The 18,269-nt window shown below is 44.8% G+C and overlaps 1 protein-coding gene across 6 annotated transcripts in view; it reads right to left on the reverse strand.

The window, feature by feature from the left end:
• LOC118225103 (rho guanine nucleotide exchange factor 4-like) overlaps positions 1-18,269 on the reverse strand; it is a 92,310-nt gene that overhangs the window by 24,959 nt on the left and 49,082 nt on the right. For 5 of the 6 annotated variants that reach the window (XM_035413137.1, XM_035413140.1, XM_035413141.1 and 2 more), the window contains 2 exons: positions 17,885-18,148; positions 14,669-14,798 (listed from right to left, as the gene is read on the reverse strand). In XM_035413137.1, the coding sequence (XP_035269028.1) occupies positions 14,669-14,798; positions 17,885-18,148 (394 nt within the window). Of the gene's footprint in view, positions 1-11,351; positions 11,637-14,668; positions 14,799-17,884; positions 18,149-18,269 lie in introns of those variants that run through there. The other variant, XM_035413142.1, reaches the window with a different exon arrangement.

The raw sequence follows: 18,269 nt of genomic DNA on the forward strand, positions 1-18,269 counted from the left end.
GTGGGCAAAAAAAGGGAATGGAAACAAAACAAAGTCTGTCCATCACAACCCAAACAACACAGCCATTAAAAGGAAAAACAGACAGCATGCAGCCAAAACATTAAATGGAATGGCAGTAAACAAAGCCGGACAGCTAAGACAGAGGAGTCTAAAATATAATACTGCGGTACAGTGCTGTCCTATTTAATCCAACATCATTTCAGACCTTGCGCTATTCTGTTATATGAAATAACTGCAATGCCTGTAATACTTATGAACACTCTAAAATCCTCTTTGTTTTTAACAAATATCACTCGAGGAACATACCTGCACCCAGCTTGAACTTCTGTAACTCAAGTTCTCCAAACATACGGAAAACCAAACCAAAAATTCTGAGCAAGAAATGGAATAGTAAATGCAGCCAGTGTGGTATTAAGAAGAACAGGGAGGGGTTGATTAGTGTGGAATATTACAAACAGCTGGGAGCTATAGCTCCTGAAATGAAGACATCCCCCAAAAGCCTTGAGTCCATAGACATTGCACAGCAGCAGGTAGGGTCCTGAGTTCTCAGTTATAAACATTCAATTTAAAAGGCAGCGGCTGGTGTAAGGTGCAATTTTCTATTCTGTGGACCACAGTTGGACTCCAGTTAGTCTCTCACAAAAATCTCCACAGTCCTACACTTCATTTGCAAGTTTGCTACGTTGGATTCACAAAAAACCTAAAACACAACTGGAAGGCCAATAAATGCAACCGTCAGGACATGGGATGGCTCACCATCCTTTTAATTGCGAGTGGGTGACCTTTGTTCGCAGCCATCTGTCTGGAAAAGCCAAATCCCAGGATGTTCCATGGGGTGAACAGAGGGTCAGGACAAGGTCTGGTTACATAAACTGTCATAGAGCCCCCACAGGGTGCCCCTGGGTCACGCCTCCATGTAGGCACACAAACATTCTGGACTGAAATGAATAAGGCATTGTATGTCTGTATGAATAATTGGGGATGATATGATAAATGTGGTTGAATCGGGATAATACGACCTGAAATACAGTCATTATTAGCTCGCAGTTCATAAATGAGTGCTGCAGAAGCATTGCTGCATTGCTGTGCACAACAAGCTTTGCAGCCAGACAAGGAGAAGGGGATACGAACGAGTGTCTCTCTCTCCTGCAGCAGACCAGCACAAAAACAAACGACCGCTCCCAGCCACAGGCTAACAGAAGCGAGGGGATAAAAACAGCAGACTGTACACACAGAAAACCCCCACAGCCAGAGCGGGATGAAAAAATGACACCCCATTCTCCCCAATGGACAGTGTGCTGAGAATTCAGGGAGTCTGCAGAAACTTGATAAATTGCAGACTTCCTGCTCACATATAAGACTGTTTCTGGAAGACAACAGACAAAATTAGAGAGGCTATTTTTGACTTCGGTCACTATGACCAGAGAGGTTATTATTTATTGGGTCACATCACTTAATATTATTCTGACCTGCATGTGCAATAGCATTCAAACAAACATGATGAAGATAAATTTGAGCGCATGCCTGTGTTTGATTTAATTATGAGAGCACAAGCGGGAGTGAAGCAGAGGGGCTCTCCTCTCAGGCTGGGAGTAGCCCAGTGCTCGAGGAGAGGTCAGTGCCAGTTCACTAACGAGCTGTATTATTCAGGGCGTTAAGGCCTCGTTTATAATTAGCCGCACGGCGCTGGGGGGCGGGGCAGCGGGCAGTGTCGCATTGCTGCTGGCACGCTGCTCCAGGAGTGGGAAGCAAAACGTGACAACCATCATCATCATCGGGCCAAACCCCAGAGCCAGCGGGGAGGGGGGTATCAGCCACAATGGAGCAGAGAGAGAGAGAGATGGGGGGGATGTGGAGGAATGATTGATAAATTGCTTTCTTCCTGATTTCTGATGAGCTTGTTTATGATTATGTGTATACTGTCTATGCTAATAGCAATATAGAAATCCTTCCACCATGTGATTATAGCAACTTGAATACAACAACTACAATGACTTTGATCCTGAAAATGCCTTTATTTTATAGAGCAGTTCAGTGGTAAAAAGGGAAACACACACACATATTCATTATAGGAATCTACAATGCAGTCTTTTTTGCAACACTCAAAGCATAAAGAGGTACATAACAGGAACAGGAAATAAAACCTCTGCATCCCTCCGATTTAATTATGGCTGTGCAACAGTCAGGCTTTATAACCAATGAATGAATAGCCCCACCAATAAACCATTGCATCCCCCAGGATTATCGATTCAAACAAGATAGATGGATGATTGGTTATTTCTCTGGAAATACTACATCCTGTTAGCCCTGGGAAATAATTCACCTACCCACTGCAGTTGTTAAACAGTGCTTGAAGGCTGCTTCTTACTGTGTATAAATTCTCATGTTCTGACCAGAACTAAGGTAATGCTTATTATATAAGCTAATGAGTTTTTTTTTTTTTACTAATCAAAACTAATACCAAGTGTCTCTGTCTCTTTAATGCCTTTATACAGCAACATGAACATGAATATAGCAATGATGCAGGCTTAGGTATCTAGGGATCTGCTCACAGCATTGTGACTAAAGAAGTTTCAATTTATTTCACAGGGACAATGCACACTAATAACACTTCTGTGAAAATACCAGAGCGGCTCACATTCATCTATGGTCCCTGGGCTACATGTCTTTGGACTGTGGGAGGGAACGAGAGTATGCAGAGGAAGCCCACATGAAAGTGGGGAGAACACGCAAGCACAAGTCTGGAACCTCTTTCTTGCAAGATAACAGTGTTAACCACAGCGTCACCATTCCACCCTTAAAACAATAGCTAATTATCAGTACGTAAGGCCTATGTTAGTTACTGGCATGTCAATGCTATAGGTCTTCAGAGTGACTGCAGTGTGTGACTGCAGTTATACAGTTTGCACCGATATATGACAAAATAACAGAATTCTGAGCACTCGCCAAAAGTATTTGGCATTGTACTGTTACTTGAGTTAATATAACTTATATCCAAGAACACCTCAAAAATGAAACTGAATAGCCTTGAACATTTTAAAAGGTCATTTCTTTCCGTGATTTCTTTTTTTTTTTTGGCACAAGCCTCCATTTCCTGGCACCTCCTCACCTTCCACCCCCTTCCTCCACCTTCATTAAAGGAGTTGTCTGCTCTTCTCTCTCCACCCACAGTCACTTCCTCCTCTTCACCCCCCTCCCTGCCTCTCCTCCGGCCCCCACTAGGTCCCAGCCTGTTGAGAGTCTCTCGTACAGAACATTCCCCGGATACTGAGAGCCAGGAGCACACGGACACCGCCTGACGCATCTCTGCTCTCCCCTTAGTGCCGTCTGTGCTCGCTGCCCCTGCTGCCCCTTCCTGATCTAAGCCACATCCTCCGCTACCGTGCCACCTCCGGCCATGACATCATCATCCAGCAATTCTAGGTATTCTAAATAAGACGGTGAGGAGGCGGGAGTAGTTCTTCTTAATGAGAGCTGTGGCTGTCTGGCTTCTTGGTGAATGGACCTCCTCCCATTCATTTGCCAGCTCATTATTCAGGAAAGCACCAAGCCCGAGGAACAAGAATATAACACATAAACACCCATGCAATGACACCAACAGCAAACAAACAAATAAAAAACAATATCAAAGTGATCCACGAGTTCTCCACTAAAGAGCACTGTGTCTTTAACGAGTGCTGTTGTCATTGTTCGTAGAGCAGCTCCAGGGGTGTGGGATAGACACCCCCCACCCCTCCCGCCCCCTCCTAATGGTACGAGAATAGATAATTCCCAAGACAAGTGAAGAGCTCCAGTTCACTCCCCCACCACCCTCCCTCCCTTGATGCTGACAGGCTCCTACAAGCATATCTTGGGTTTCCCTGCTACTGGTGGGGAATATTTTCACAATGTAGCTGATCAGAGGAATATTTGTGTTTATAGTTAGAGCGGAACATGCTGTTCTCTCCCAGCCCCTTTGACTCGCCATGTCTCCTGAAGGGGGCAGGCCAGGCCCGTGGGGAGGGGGGGGGGGGGGGGCAAAGGGCCTGGGACAAGTTCAGCTGCTTCCCCTCCAAGGACACGTTCATGATTCCCTTTAGGTCTTTAACCCGTGTGAGTGGCGCTGGAGATAAGGGACTCGCGGAGATCGCGCACTCCGAGGGACCATGTTCTTTCACAGGGCTCCAGGCCAGGCTCTCCGCAGCACGAGAAGCTGGCGGCTCAGGAATGTGAGGTCGGATGAACGGCACGCTAAGTCAGTGAGACATACAATAACAGTTGGCCCTGGCTAGAGAGAGGAATGGGCATTTACCGCAGTTTTTCACTTGATCTGGTGAAGCAGGCTTCCTGGCCACCCCACTCTTAACCCCAGCAGACCCTTCCACACGCACTCAGGTCAAGTTGGCGGTAAGCGCCCGCCACCAGACTCATGGGGGCACCCTCTATACTGGGTCTGTTCTGGCCTAGTGAGGAGTGGTGGTATGTTTTCGGAGAGCTCCACGAGTAAAGTGGAACAGCGCAGGACGTGACGCCTCGGCTGTCAGGACGGAGGTGGTGCCAGCCTCTGAAACTCGCCGGGCCATCTCTGAAACTCTTTGAGGGCCATCGTCGGAGGGGAAGCATGAGCACGTTGCTCCGAGTGCAGGCTAATTCGGCTGTCATCTCACGTGGCGCTCTGACGCTAACCGCTTCAGACTGCTTCTGATGCGCACGCCGCGGCGGGAAAACGGGAGCAAACGAGAGCAAAGTTTGCAGAGAGGTTTCTGGAAGAACATTCTGGAAAATAAGCAGGTCACTGCTCCTCTCTCCCTTCATTCACAATAAAGACCAGGGGCATGAGGGTTTGTGTGAGGGGTTGAGGAGGGATGAGGAGAACCCTCTGCAGTGGCTCCGTGTCCCACGGCAGCTTAACGCCAATCCACTTCGATGAGAAGTGATGGGGTGATGGAGAATAAAGAAGAGGAATTTCTTTTATTTCGGTCCTGTTTAATTGCTTTGATATTAAATTATTCATGTATTTACTGCTTTACTTATCTCCGTACTCTATAGGGAATGGGAATCGTGGAGCATTCTGGGACGGCTCCGCCATCTTTGGAGAATACGAGTTTAAAGGTCTGTATCTGTCAGCTGTTATCTGTCACTGTCACCAGTCGTTTTAAACAATTAAATACATTTTTTTTTTAAATAAATGAATAAAGAATGTGAAAAACTGAAATGTCCGTACAGGGAAAAGCTCACAAAAGAGGCAAGGGAGCGGTAACAACAAAAACTTATTAGTAAATAACATCGACCAGTACGAGTTGCCAAGTTCCGAGTGGTCTACAAATTATGTTTACTTATGCTAGCTAACTAGCTAAATCATGCTAGCTAAATGTCAGAATCACAAATCACAATCACAGTCTTTTATACGTGTATACTGCGACGTAGCACCTTATACATAGCTAGTAAAATGTAAAATTTAAACAACCAGTGGATGGCACTGTATCCATGTCGACATTTGTACCATCTTGTATGCTAAGATCCTAACTATTTACCTAATCTATCTCGCTATCTTATCCCTCATTTAACTTCCATGTAGGAAACGTGTGAAATGTTATTCCGTTGTCCAGTTTAAGTTTCGTTAGTTGGTCGTGTGAATGACTGTTGCAGCCAATTACACAGCAAATTTTGCCGACCATGGTGTGAAGTTGAGAGACAGTTTTTTTGTCAACAAAAGACTAACGTTAGACTGCTAGCTACGCACCGTATTCTCCAAAGATGGCGGATTTGCTGTTTATGACGTCACATTCCCATTCTCTATTTATTACATTAGCGTGCCAAACACATGTTTGTGCTGCAGACACCGCAGGCACATAGCACCATAATCTCAGTGATTCTCTCTTCTCCACAGAGCTGCACAAGCTCTAGTTTACCAGCAAAGAGGAACTGAGAAGTGGTGCGCAGCAAGACAAATCTATTCAGAGCACTGCGGGATATGAGGTTCCACCTCACCATTAGGACGCAACACGGCACGGATGCAGCTGTCTGTCACATGCGCACAGACGCATTCTCCATTACGGCGTATGTCACAGTACGCACAAAGTCATTATGAGGCGGGTTATCATCGTCAGTCACACTGATGACATCCATAGGGAACTAAAGGGCAGACCGCATCGCCTTATTGGCGCTGCCGATAAGGCCCGCGGCTGTGGAGCTCGCTAGAGGGGCTGAACTTCTGTGGCATTTCGTCTGCAGGCCCGTGCGATTAGTGCCGTGCTTTCATCCCTCCCTCTTTCTCTCCTTTTCTTTTTCTCGCCCCGTATCTGTCTGCCCCCACAAGCCAGAAGCTCCCCTCGTTCTCTGCATGCTGAGAAAGACCAGATCCCAAATGTCACGTTCACAGGGAAGGCTTATCGGTGTCCTCTGTGCTGATAATAAAGGAACCATCACTCAGACAGGGGGGTTACACACACACACATATACAGTACACAAACACGCACACACACGTACACACATAAATACACACACTTATACACGCATACACATGTTTACACATATAAATATGCACAGGCACATACACATATATACAAAAGCATACATACACATATATAAACACACACACACATATACACATTCAAATTTACACATACACACAGATATAGGCATACACGCACACACACACATTAGAGAATGTATTTCTTTCATGTAGTCAATGACCCTGAATTTGTTCCATTTTTTCTGTATAGTGAGGTCAGAGCTGAAGAACTCAGTTATGAAGAAAAGCATGACTGCATCCTTATCAAACATACCACACATTCTGACAGTTCAGAATGGAATGCTTTCTCGGTGTCTGTTTTAGAATAAGAAATTTCTCATTTGGGCGAGTCATTGGAATTCTCAAAAATGACTAAAGAATTTTATACAAATCTGAACAGGTGTTCTCAGTCCATGAAATAAACGAAAGGATTCACCGAAAATTTAGTTTTGCTTATGTGAAAATGGAGAAACAGGAGAAAATCTATTTCTGTGAAAACTGCTGTGGTAATGACATGTCGTGACAATTGTGGGGAATACAGAGACACACCTGGAGGGAAGTGAAAAAGGAGATAAAAAATACAGAAATATAAACATTCAAACGCAAGAGGGGCTGAGTCATACACATTAGAGGCCATCAGTGACCAGGCACAGCACTCTCCAATCTCCCCCGAGGGACTCCAATGAGAGAGAGGGGGGTGGGGGGGCAGAAAGAGAGAGAGAGAGAAAGTGAGAGGAGGAAGAGGAGAGGAGGAGACAGACAGCGTAACGAGAGCTACAACCGCTGAATTTCACACACCAATAGCTCCAAATTGTGCAAAGATCAGATGTGGTCAAGTACAGCACTGCACACCTGTGTATATGGAACTCTCACACGGCATCTTAAAGGAACAATAGGGACAGAAGAGGAACCGGCCGACTTGCGAGTGTGTGTGTGTGTGTGTGTGTGTGTGCACGTGTGTGTGTGCATGCGTGCGTGTGTGTGTGTGTGTGTGTGTGTGTGTGTGTGTGTGTGTGTGTACAGAAACTGTGTATAAATTGATCAGGAAAGTTTGCAGTCATCACTCTTCTATCCCCATTTTCCCCTCTCAGGGGAAGGCAAGGTGGGGGGTGTAGATAAACTCAGATCCTCAGACAGGCATTTCAGATATAATTTGTCTCAGGAAACATTCCTGGTACTGCACACAGGCAAGGGATTAGGGGAGCTCTTACAGGATGTCTATTTAAGGAGAAAGAATCTCAGCTACTCTGCTGGGGTTCGGAGACAGTGCATTTTGCCAACAAGACAAAAGAAATGACTTACTGCTATTCATACTTAGGGTGTTCCGACAGTTTACAGATTAAATATATAGCACGAGGCCTCTACAATTGCACTGACACTCAGGATTAGACTTGACGAGCTTAACAACTAGCTGGATAGCTAGTGGTAACGCTAGTGGTAACGAACAGAAAACAAGCCAACTCCATGTCGCTTTTAATCCCCTTGGCAAACTTCAGCTGACACCACAGAGGAAAAGTAAGGTTAACTCTCTCAAAGGTTAACTCTAGTACTTGAACAAACCCTGTCAGCTTGTCTTGTTGCTTTGCTGTATCTGGGCTGTATCTAACTAGCTATCAACAAACACTGCTGAAATCTGATCCCAAACTACTTGTTTCTGTAATGTTAGCTACACCCACCCCTCCCCACACAGAAAAGAAAGCCATGCCAGAAATACACATTTTAGAACAACAAATACAGGTAAAGGTGCATGAATTTGGCAAAAGTGTGTAAAGACAGAGATTGCCAGTGCATCATAGATATGCCTTAGCATGGCTATTTTGTAATAAGTTCAAGGAAAAATCTTGCACAGGATGCCTTTAATGACAGCCAATGACATGATAAATACAAAAAGCAAAACAAAAATAAATAAAAAACTCCTAAAGTCTGGCATGTTCAGTATGCAATTTATCGAAACATAGCAGTTTAAGGTGTTGTAAGAATTGTTAGAGCTGAAATACCTGCACCAGCATGCCATTGTCACTGCCTCTACTGTATATGATACATTCACCTGTTTACATGGATAATTTACGGCTGCTTCAAAAGCACAGTAATCAATTTTATGGCATATTCAATGCTGCTGGAAGATGACCTCCCCAGATTACAGCCCCTCTGGGTTCTGACAAATGCATTAGCTGGTTAATTGCACCCAGCATACACAGATCCATCCCGGTTAAATGTCTGTTGGTTGTCTCTTCACCTCATTATAAAGATGACCTATGGGTGTTAATTCTGCCAAAGTACCACAATGGTGTCTTCATGCGCTCTTGGCTTCCTTCTGATGCTTTTGAAAACAATGTTCACAAGACTAACAAGGAAACCACGCCATTTTATTCAAGCATACATCTATGTTATATTCCTCAGCAACACACAGAAAGGTCCTAAAATGATCAAAAGCATGCAAAAAATCCTAAAACAAACACTCATATTACATAAGTTGCTCAGCATCACTGCTTAATTACATTCCCATTTGTTCAGGCAATGCTGTACTGAAATGAGTAGACCAAGAAGGAGTTTGCCCTCAGACCAAAGTCGGTCAGTCAGATTGCTAGTCTTTTTTCTAAATCCTTGCTGTCTTTTCTCCTTCTGATATCTAAAACAGAATTTTCGACACAGGGAAGAGTTCTATACTTGGTGAAAAGACTCTAGCAAGCCGGTATAATGTTATCACTTTGACCAGCTCTGGTAGTTTCAGTTCTGCATGTTGTACAGTGCTACGCACTTCCATTTCCCCCTGTGGGCTCTGTCTGTATCAGAGACAGACAACTGCCAAGGACGCTCAGGGCTGTTTAGTTTCGTAAACACATCCTATTTACATCTGCATGTCTCGCCTTTGTTCCGCCTCCCCAATCTGAGCTCACGAGGGAGATTTGAGAGGGTTTGCTGAGGCTGACTGGCCCTTTTAATGTAGCCTACACTACTGCCAGACTATCAGACGAGCGCAGTTTTTTTTCCTCGGGAGTAACATGGCAGGTTTGCAGGTTTAAAGGCAACTTTAAAGTCGTAGTCTGGAAAGGGACAAAGAAGCAACGCCGCGGCTACATGGCGGAGCTACGTCTGCGAGGTTCTGGGCACCGGAATGAAACGGCCCACGCTCTTCGCTGCGGGAGCTCGCTGCGGTTCGGCGTCTCCAGGCCTGGGAGAGACATCTGTGAAATCAGAACGCTGACGTCGTCAGGCAGCCCAGCATCTCCTCACACCTCCTGTCACAGTGGCTACGTGTGTTCAGTGGAACAGGGCTCTCTGTCACCATGCCAACCCTGAATGGAGCACGCTTGAGAACCAAGAGGCGCAAACTCAATTATGGCCCTCACCCCTGTCAGGGCTAATGAGGCCTGTGTGCTGTCCCTTCCGCTTCCGAAACGCGGCCCTTCTGCTCGCCCCTGCAAGGGCAGACCTGATTACCATCTTGGTCCCCGGTTCCTTTAACCTTGTGGCTTCCTGGCAACAATCTGTGACCCTTGATCTGAGTCCCTCTATTCAAAGGTCAATGGGCAAACACCAAAATCAATTTTCATGATGAAATTGCATTACTTGAAAGCATATCTTCAATAAACAGAGCCATCGCTAAGGCTACAATGACAGAGGCACTGAGTGAGCTGAACAGGAAATAAAGTATAAGAGGCATTGTGCTGTAGCATACTGCATGGGTCTTACAGAGTAAGGGGCACGTCAATTCTAATTGACATCTGTAACTATGAAGGATCCCAGCTTTTTCAGTGGGATGTTGCCAGTTCCCTCACTCAGCTCAGAAGAGGCTGCACATTGGACTGCTGCACATTCTCAACAACAATTATGCTGCTGGTGAGATCCGGCTGTTTATCCAGCCTCAGGTTTCAACAGGCTTTTCAGAGACAGGACTCACAGATACACGGACTCACTTCCACTATTAAGTCTTCTTATGGTACACCAGTGAATGTAATCCACCAAGTGCACTCAGAAATACAGAAAAACACTCACTATCCTCTGATCTTTACAGTGATGAGTGTAATGGGTGAAATCATTTAAGTAAGCTCAATCTCAATCTTGTAATTTCACACACACACACGCACACGCACAAGCATGTGTGTATAGACATACACACACACACACACACATACACAAACACACACACAAATGCACACACACACACACAAACACACACACACACACAAGCACCCAAGTACACACACACACACACACTCATAGGCCTGAACATAGAACAACAAATCAATCCTAATAAGCACACAAAGTGAAAAAACCATCAAGAGTCTTAAAATGGCACCAGCAGATGCAATTTATAACTTGATGTATAATTTATTCAAAATGATACCATTAAATGATACCCTTCTTAGTTTCCAAACTGTCTCAAAGTGTCCACAGAGGAAAGTATAGACACATATATTGAAGTCTGTTTTTTTTAAAGCATACAGACACCCTGATATCACCTGCATAGGAACTAATGTCCCCTCTAATAAACATTGGCTCTGTTTCTGACAAAAGCTGCTTGTAAATGAACTAAACCAATCAATGAGCACCTCTCTCTTTCGACAGTTAAGCGGTAAGCGAGCCCCGTATCTTTGCTAATGCCAGTGTTTACACTCTCCAAGGCAGCATGCTGCTGTTCCAAAAAGCCCCAGCGTTATGGACACAGACACAATAATTACACCCATTAGAGACAGACTAGCAGTCATTGCTGCATTTACATATTGCAGCGATGACAGCGACAAACAAGAAGCCTGAGAGATAAGCTTCTCTCTCTGTACAGAGGCACAGACATCCAGACGGACGGACAGAGCTCTTGGACGCTGGGGTGCAGTAATTCGCGTGGGGGCTCTCTTACCGGTGGTGGAGTGCAGGCTCTCCAGGCTCCAGTAATGGGACAGGAACCCGCGGACAGCGCCCCCCACCCCACCTCCCAGTCCCACTCCGGGGCTGCTGTCCGAGTCAGACCCGGGGGAGAGACCCGAGCTCCCGCTGCCGCTGCTGCAGCTTCCCCCTGGCAGCGGGACGGCCGTCTCTGCGCTCTGATGTGTCCGCATGGCAAAAACACTGTCAGCACAGCCCAGCGAGCTGTCTGCTCTTCAGTCACTGAGTGCTTACTTCGCCTCTGCTTCTCTCACAGGCTGCAGCAGCACCTCTCTCCCTCCCTCCCTCCCTCCCTCCCTCTCTCTCCTCTCGCTTACTCACTCTCTCTCTCCACTTTCGGTGGCTCTCTCTCTACCTCCACTCTCTCTCCCTCATTTTCTCTCTCTCTCTCTCTCATTTGTGCTCTCTCTCTCTCCCACCCTCTCTTGCTCATTCACATACAGTAAAAACACGCATAAACGCTGCCACAGACTGACATCACTGGGGCTCCTTTGAGGGGGGACTCAAGGGCTGCCTTTACAGATGACTCAAAAGCCACGGCTGCCGGACTATCTCTAACTGCTTAACAGTCTTTAGACCAGAAAAGAGTCCCCTTCACCTACCCCCAGCCCATGTTCTCTGCCTCTACCTTCTCTCGGCTGTTGCTAAATCAGAGCTCCTTGTAACAGAGTACATGCTAAGAGTAATTAGAAATGTAACCTGTCAGATAGGAAATGGTGCCATATGTCTTCCTCCCTGTGACACCTGATGACCAGAGGCTGCATATGATGACACACAGAGCCCTGACTAACTTCACTGTGTTACTTGAACTCCAATAGGACATAACACCAATTTGTATAATATATAGTATAAAAACATGATTTGAGGCTATATTTTTCAACCCTGGTCCTGGAGTATCTGTGTCCTGAAGCATCACAAGTTGTTAACTGTTTTTAATTAGAGACTTTAACGGGATGATTAATCTCTCAATGACACATATCAGAAGGATACTCATGTTAAAATGAATTAATATTCCTTATTGATTCAAGGACATTCAGCCAGTCAGGTACATATTTAGACAACTAATGCTTTTTTTATTAAAAGTTAATTCAAAGCAATTATAATGCTTCAAGAATTACACTGAACAGAAACCAGCATATACAAGTGTACTCCAGGACCAGGGTTGAAAACCACTGATTTATTGAGGCATAATTAAAGCCTGAACAAATATTTTGATTTAAAAAGCAAATTGTTGCTGTCGCAACTCGACTTTTACCATGAAATCAATAATGCAGAAACGTGGGAAAGCAGACAGGAAGCAGGAAAATGAAGAGAAAACTCCCGAGGTTTGTGCTGTGACATAGCTAACCGTCAGCTGGCCAGCCTGCCGAGCAGCTGCACACTGTAATTACATTCCCAAACCTGAACCAGAACGACCTCACATTAAAGCTCCCTCATACTGACAAGAAAAATCTTCACGACTCATTTCAAAACTGAGATCAAGGCCTGGAAGCTCTGAACCAAATTTAGTTGAGCCTAAGACTTGAATAGAATTTGCATTGATGAAGAAAGATCCGTGTGAAATTAGACATTTCACTGAAGTACACACTGTGCTAACTTTAAGGCTAATAAGACAAGTTAGATGACTAAGTCATCCCTGGATTCTTTCAAACGCTGGCTGCTGCTAGCAGCTGCTGCATTCAGAATAACTGCTGAGCATCTGCTTTGAGAATTTAGATAAAGATAAGGGAGGAACAATGTTTTGGCACTGAAGGTGTGGGAAAGCAAAACAGAAAACGTTCCGATTGGTTGCGGATTAAAAACAGACAAAACAGAACCCACACACACAACACCATGAGCACATTCACAAGGTCAGTGAAAAACAATCCCAGAGATGTGATCTGATGTGATACCTTCTTTGTGCATACCTAAACCTGAGAGAGAATTTCATACTCCAGTACAAAACAGGCTGGCCTAACACACTAATTATGGCTAGAGACATGTCATCTTTCTTTGTTTTCTGCTAGCATAGGAACATTGGTTACAGTATGCAGGTGAACTAGTGACAGTTAACACATTATATAATGGCAGAGACAAATAGCACGGTGGGGGGGGGGGGGGGGGGGGTGGCTGAGTTCACTTGTCTTTTGATTCAGCCCTTAGGTATTTAATTAACAAAACATGTAATGTAATTACAATGGCAACATCTGATGCAAGACCACAGACCATGCTATGAGACTGGGTACTGCATATTCTATGAGTGTGTGTGTGTGTGTGTGTGTGTGTGTGTGTGTGTGTGCATGAGTGTGCATGTGTGTGCGTGTGCGTGCGTTTGTGTGTGCGTATGTGTGTGTGTGTTAGTGTGTGTGTGCATATGTCTGCGCAAGCACATGTGTCTGTGTGTCTGTGTGTATGTTCATGCTTTTGTGTGTGTGGTCAGAATGTGGCTTGTATCAGGGGCAAATCTCTCGGCAGCAGGGTCCAGACAGACGGCTGGTGTAGAGGTCAGACAGAGCCAGTGGAATCATGGGATCATATTACAGTGACTCAGACAGAGAAGCAAGCCTGGGAGACCCCCACACCATGTCTCAGGAGTAGAAACATGTCCTCTGTGCCCCTTCTGGCCTCCACAGCCTCAGACTCATAAACAGTGCTGAGAGGAAATAAGACCCATCAATGGCCTGAAAGAGGCCCTTAATCAGTGCCTAATGAATCCATCATTCAGGAGACAGAGAGAGGGAGAGCAGAGGGAGCAGTGTCCCTCTTGGAAGGCATACAAGAGCTTAAATGCACCACAGAAAAGGCAGTAAGTACTCAGATCTACAAGCTCCTGACTCGGCATATATTACAAAGAAAAATCACCAAGGAAACCACTTTCCCCTCCAGAGCTGCTTTGCCAGGATGTAAGAAGTAATGATGATGCTGGTACTGTTCAATGGAGCTGTCAATCAACCACTCCGTCTGTCTGAAACAAGTGTTACTGCACTAAAGCAGTGCCCTCTGCTGGAGACTGAAGGGAATTGCAAAAGCAGTGCTCTTCATTTGTAGTTCTAGACATGTCATTGTACAGGCATCTATTCAGAATGTAGCTAAAAACAAAAATAATAATAAATCAGTGCAGACTGCAAAATCAAGCAAACCATGTATATGTATCAAAAATGGCATTCAAAACAAGCCTCTTGATGATGTCACCAAACCTATTTGAAAGGAGAGCTCATTTGTATGCCAGTGAGACCTTGTCTATAAAGGCCTGTATTAGCTGGAGTAAAGCCCGCTGTGTTGCTGACGGCCAGGGAGTTGAGTGGTACTCACAGGGATAGGAGATCCGACGCGTCCAGCCCAGGCAGTCCAGGCCGATGGGGGTGCTCTTGGAGAAACAGTGGGCCTTCAGGGGTAGTGAGGGGAATGGCTCCATGTTGGTGAGGGAGAGCCGTCCACGTGCCTGCAGGGAGGGGGGAAGACAAAGATTGGGGATCTCACAGGGCCTTGCTGCTTTCATTTCTTTGATAATTATCTCATATTTCAACTGAATATACAAGTCAAAAATGACACTGGACTTTCGCCGTGCACAAAATTCCAACTTTCTGGAAAATTCTGTGCTTTTAAAATGTCCGAATGTCCTTCCAAATTAAGTCCTTGAGGGTATGAAGTGATGGTTCCTCTTCAGCTGCTTGGCGGTGAATTGAAGAGGCTCTGGTAGTCCCACACATCCATCCATCCATTATGCATACCCGCTTTTTCCTGGTCAGGGTCGCGGGAGGTACCGGAGCCAAGCCCAGCATGCATTGGGTGAGAGGCAGGAATACACCCTGGACAGTTTGCCAGTCCATCACAGGGCATACTCACCATACACACACACTCATGCCTAGGGGCAATTTAGACTCTCCAGTTAACATAACCTGCATGTGTTTAGACTGTGAGATGAAACCGGAGTACCCAGAGGAAACCCATACAGACTCCATGCATCAAGGATCTTCTTGCGAGGCAATAGTGCTACCCAGTTCACCACCATGCTGCCCTAGTCACACACAGGTTGGAAGATCTGCTGTTTGCTGGCATTAAGCTGAAATTTGCTTATTAACAGTTTGGTCCAATAATTAAAAATTCTTTAAATATATAGACAACTGTAGAAGAATACATTGGATATGAAATATTTTAAAAGCTCAGAAAATCTTCTTCCCTATGGAAAAATTATAACCTCTTAAAAGGTGCTGAGCCTTTTATGCACATATCATCTATCTTCTGCTAAGGGAGTCTACACCCTGCAGGACATTTATAATGAAAAAGGGCTGATCTTGTTTCCAGAACTGAAACAGTTACATTCACTTCCCGGTTACTTCTGGCTTTTATATCCAGTTAATATCCTCACTTCATAAATACTGCATTGCATTGGAGTCACCCTTAATTTCCAACCCAGTGATTATGTGGATTAGTCTCTTGATAGACCCTGAGGGTTTAGTCTCAGATATTAACATTTATTTAATCTCATTAAAATGTAAGACACTAGGTGTGACCCATGTTTGGGAACATGAAATGAACCAAACAGGATATAACCTGGATTGGAATACCAAATGGGAAAATGTGTTTACAACTTTGAAGAACCCAGCACATCATTCATTGGAGTCTCTGTTCTGGTCCCATGCTTCACTTTTTTTCTAAGCTGGTAGGACACTATACTGAAAGATCCAGTTTTGTTTCTGTTCCTTGATGATGCCTCTATAACTCTTCATTTCTAAAGAAAATTATATTTGTATGACTCTCGTTCAGTAAAATATTGCTTGCCTGCTAAGGGATATTGCTAGAATAGAGCGATCAATGCCAATTATCAACAAAGCTAAACCCTCTACTATCACTGCATGGGATGTTATACTCCAAGTACTTAATCATACAAGATACTGTACCTTAGGTTCTCTGATCTACATATTGTTCTACATATGTATTGGATGCATTTAATTCAGTGAGGAGATATCTGTGTATATGAATGAAGTGTGTAGGACACTTGTAGTCTATGTCAGTAAGCTCCTGGTGCTGAGTTTTTTATATATAATCAAACAATTAGAATGTGGCCAAAGTGCACATTCTCAGCTTTTATTTAAGGCTATTTTTTATATACTTTGGTTTCACTGAGTAGAAATTAAGGCACCTTTTTATACATAGTCACTGCATTTCAGGGCACCATAATGTTTGGGACATACTAATATTATGCACATGAAATTACCCATGTTTTGTATTTTGTCACATATCCTTCGCATGCAATGACTGCTTTAACTCTGTGACCCATGGACATCACCGGGTGCTGAGTATCGTCTCTGGTGGTGCTCAGTCAGGCCTGTACTGCAGCCAAGCTCATTCTTGTTTCGGGGGCTAGTTGCCTTAATGTTTTTCTTCAGGATAAGAAATGCATGTTCAATTGAATTCAGATCGGGTGAATCACTTGGCCAGTGAAGAATTTTCCGGTTTTTGGCTTTAAAAAACTCCTTTTCTGCTGTAGCAGTATTTTTTGGATCACTGCCTTGCTGTAGGACAAAGCGCCGTCCACTTGCATTGTAGCCTCTGTAGTTCTGTATGTGAAGTCTTCAGTGGACAAAAGTCACTGACACATCCACACTTGCCTGCTGAAGATTGTTTATGATCCTTTGGACAAGTGTGTAAGGGTAATTCTTCATTATGGTGGGAATTCTGGTCATCTACCGTATAGGTCTTCCTTGGGCTACCAGGACCTTATTACTGAGCTCACCAGTGCTCCTTTTCTTCATGAAGACATTCCAAACATGATCTTGGCAAGTCTAAGGTTTGTTCTATGGTCTGACTGGTTTTCTCCTATTTGTCATAACAGCTTCCTTGACTTTGATTGACACAGCTCTGGTCCTCATGTTGACAAAATAATGCCAATAACAGAATCAAGAGTAGATACTGAAAACTCTCTTATACCTGCACCAAGTAAGCAAGTGAATATACCTGACACATCAGAAACAACTGTGATGGCATTTGTCACAAAAAATATGGTACCTTGAATTGGGGGGGACTATGGATAAAAAATGCTGTCATTTCTAGGTGGTGAAACCAAAATGTATAAAATTCCCATTAATTAAAAGATGAGAATCTGCCGTTTAAACTCATGTGAGTTGTAAGAGCCAAAACCCAAATCAAGAAAAAATATCTTTGACCCAGACATTATAGAGCTCACTGTGTTATGTTGCAGTTTTGTTTGTATTGTTTGAAAAAGTGATCCTATATTCTGCATATGTCCATAAAATATCGCATAAAGAAAATGTTGTTCATTGTGAACAGGCACATCAGAGCATGCAAAGCATTGAGTCACAGTTAGAGTTCAGGTGACAGACAGGAGTTAATCTGAGCGAACTGTGGAGTGGAGTGACTCAGCGGCCAGCGTGGAGGAAAGGTGGAAGAGAGGAGGAGGTAGAGAAGGAAAGCCTTGAAGAGTGAGTGGAGACAGCAGCCAGGAAGGATCGGTCGGAGAATTGATCATGCAGAGGTTCAGGCGGCCATATTTAAACGCGGCCTTACTTTCTCCGGCTCTCCCTGGAGCTGGCCACTCAGTCGGCCGAGGCCGGCCCTGGCCACCCTGGCCAGTTTCCTCTTGCGGCTCCTCTCCTCCTCGATCCACAGGTCATCCGAGCAGCATCGCCGGCGCCTCCCCGCTCCTCGCCTGGCCCCCGGGTTGGGACAGGACCCCGCCCGCTGACGCTGGAACAGAGTGGAGCTGCCCGACTCAGGCAGTAGTCTCTTCCCTTGGTCCAGGCTGGTGGCTTTACTAGCCTCCTGTATGAGCTTCCAGCACAAATTCAACCAATCACAAATCACCACACTTTGTACATGTTAACACACTGAATTAAGAGCTGCCTGGTAATAATTAGTCAATTACATGGAACGCAAACAGATGCAATAAACA

This window comes from Anguilla anguilla, chromosome 4 (assembly GCF_013347855.1).
Source record: "Anguilla anguilla isolate fAngAng1 chromosome 4, fAngAng1.pri, whole genome shotgun sequence".
NCBI classification, from domain to species: domain Eukaryota; kingdom Metazoa; phylum Chordata; class Actinopteri; order Anguilliformes; family Anguillidae; genus Anguilla; species Anguilla anguilla.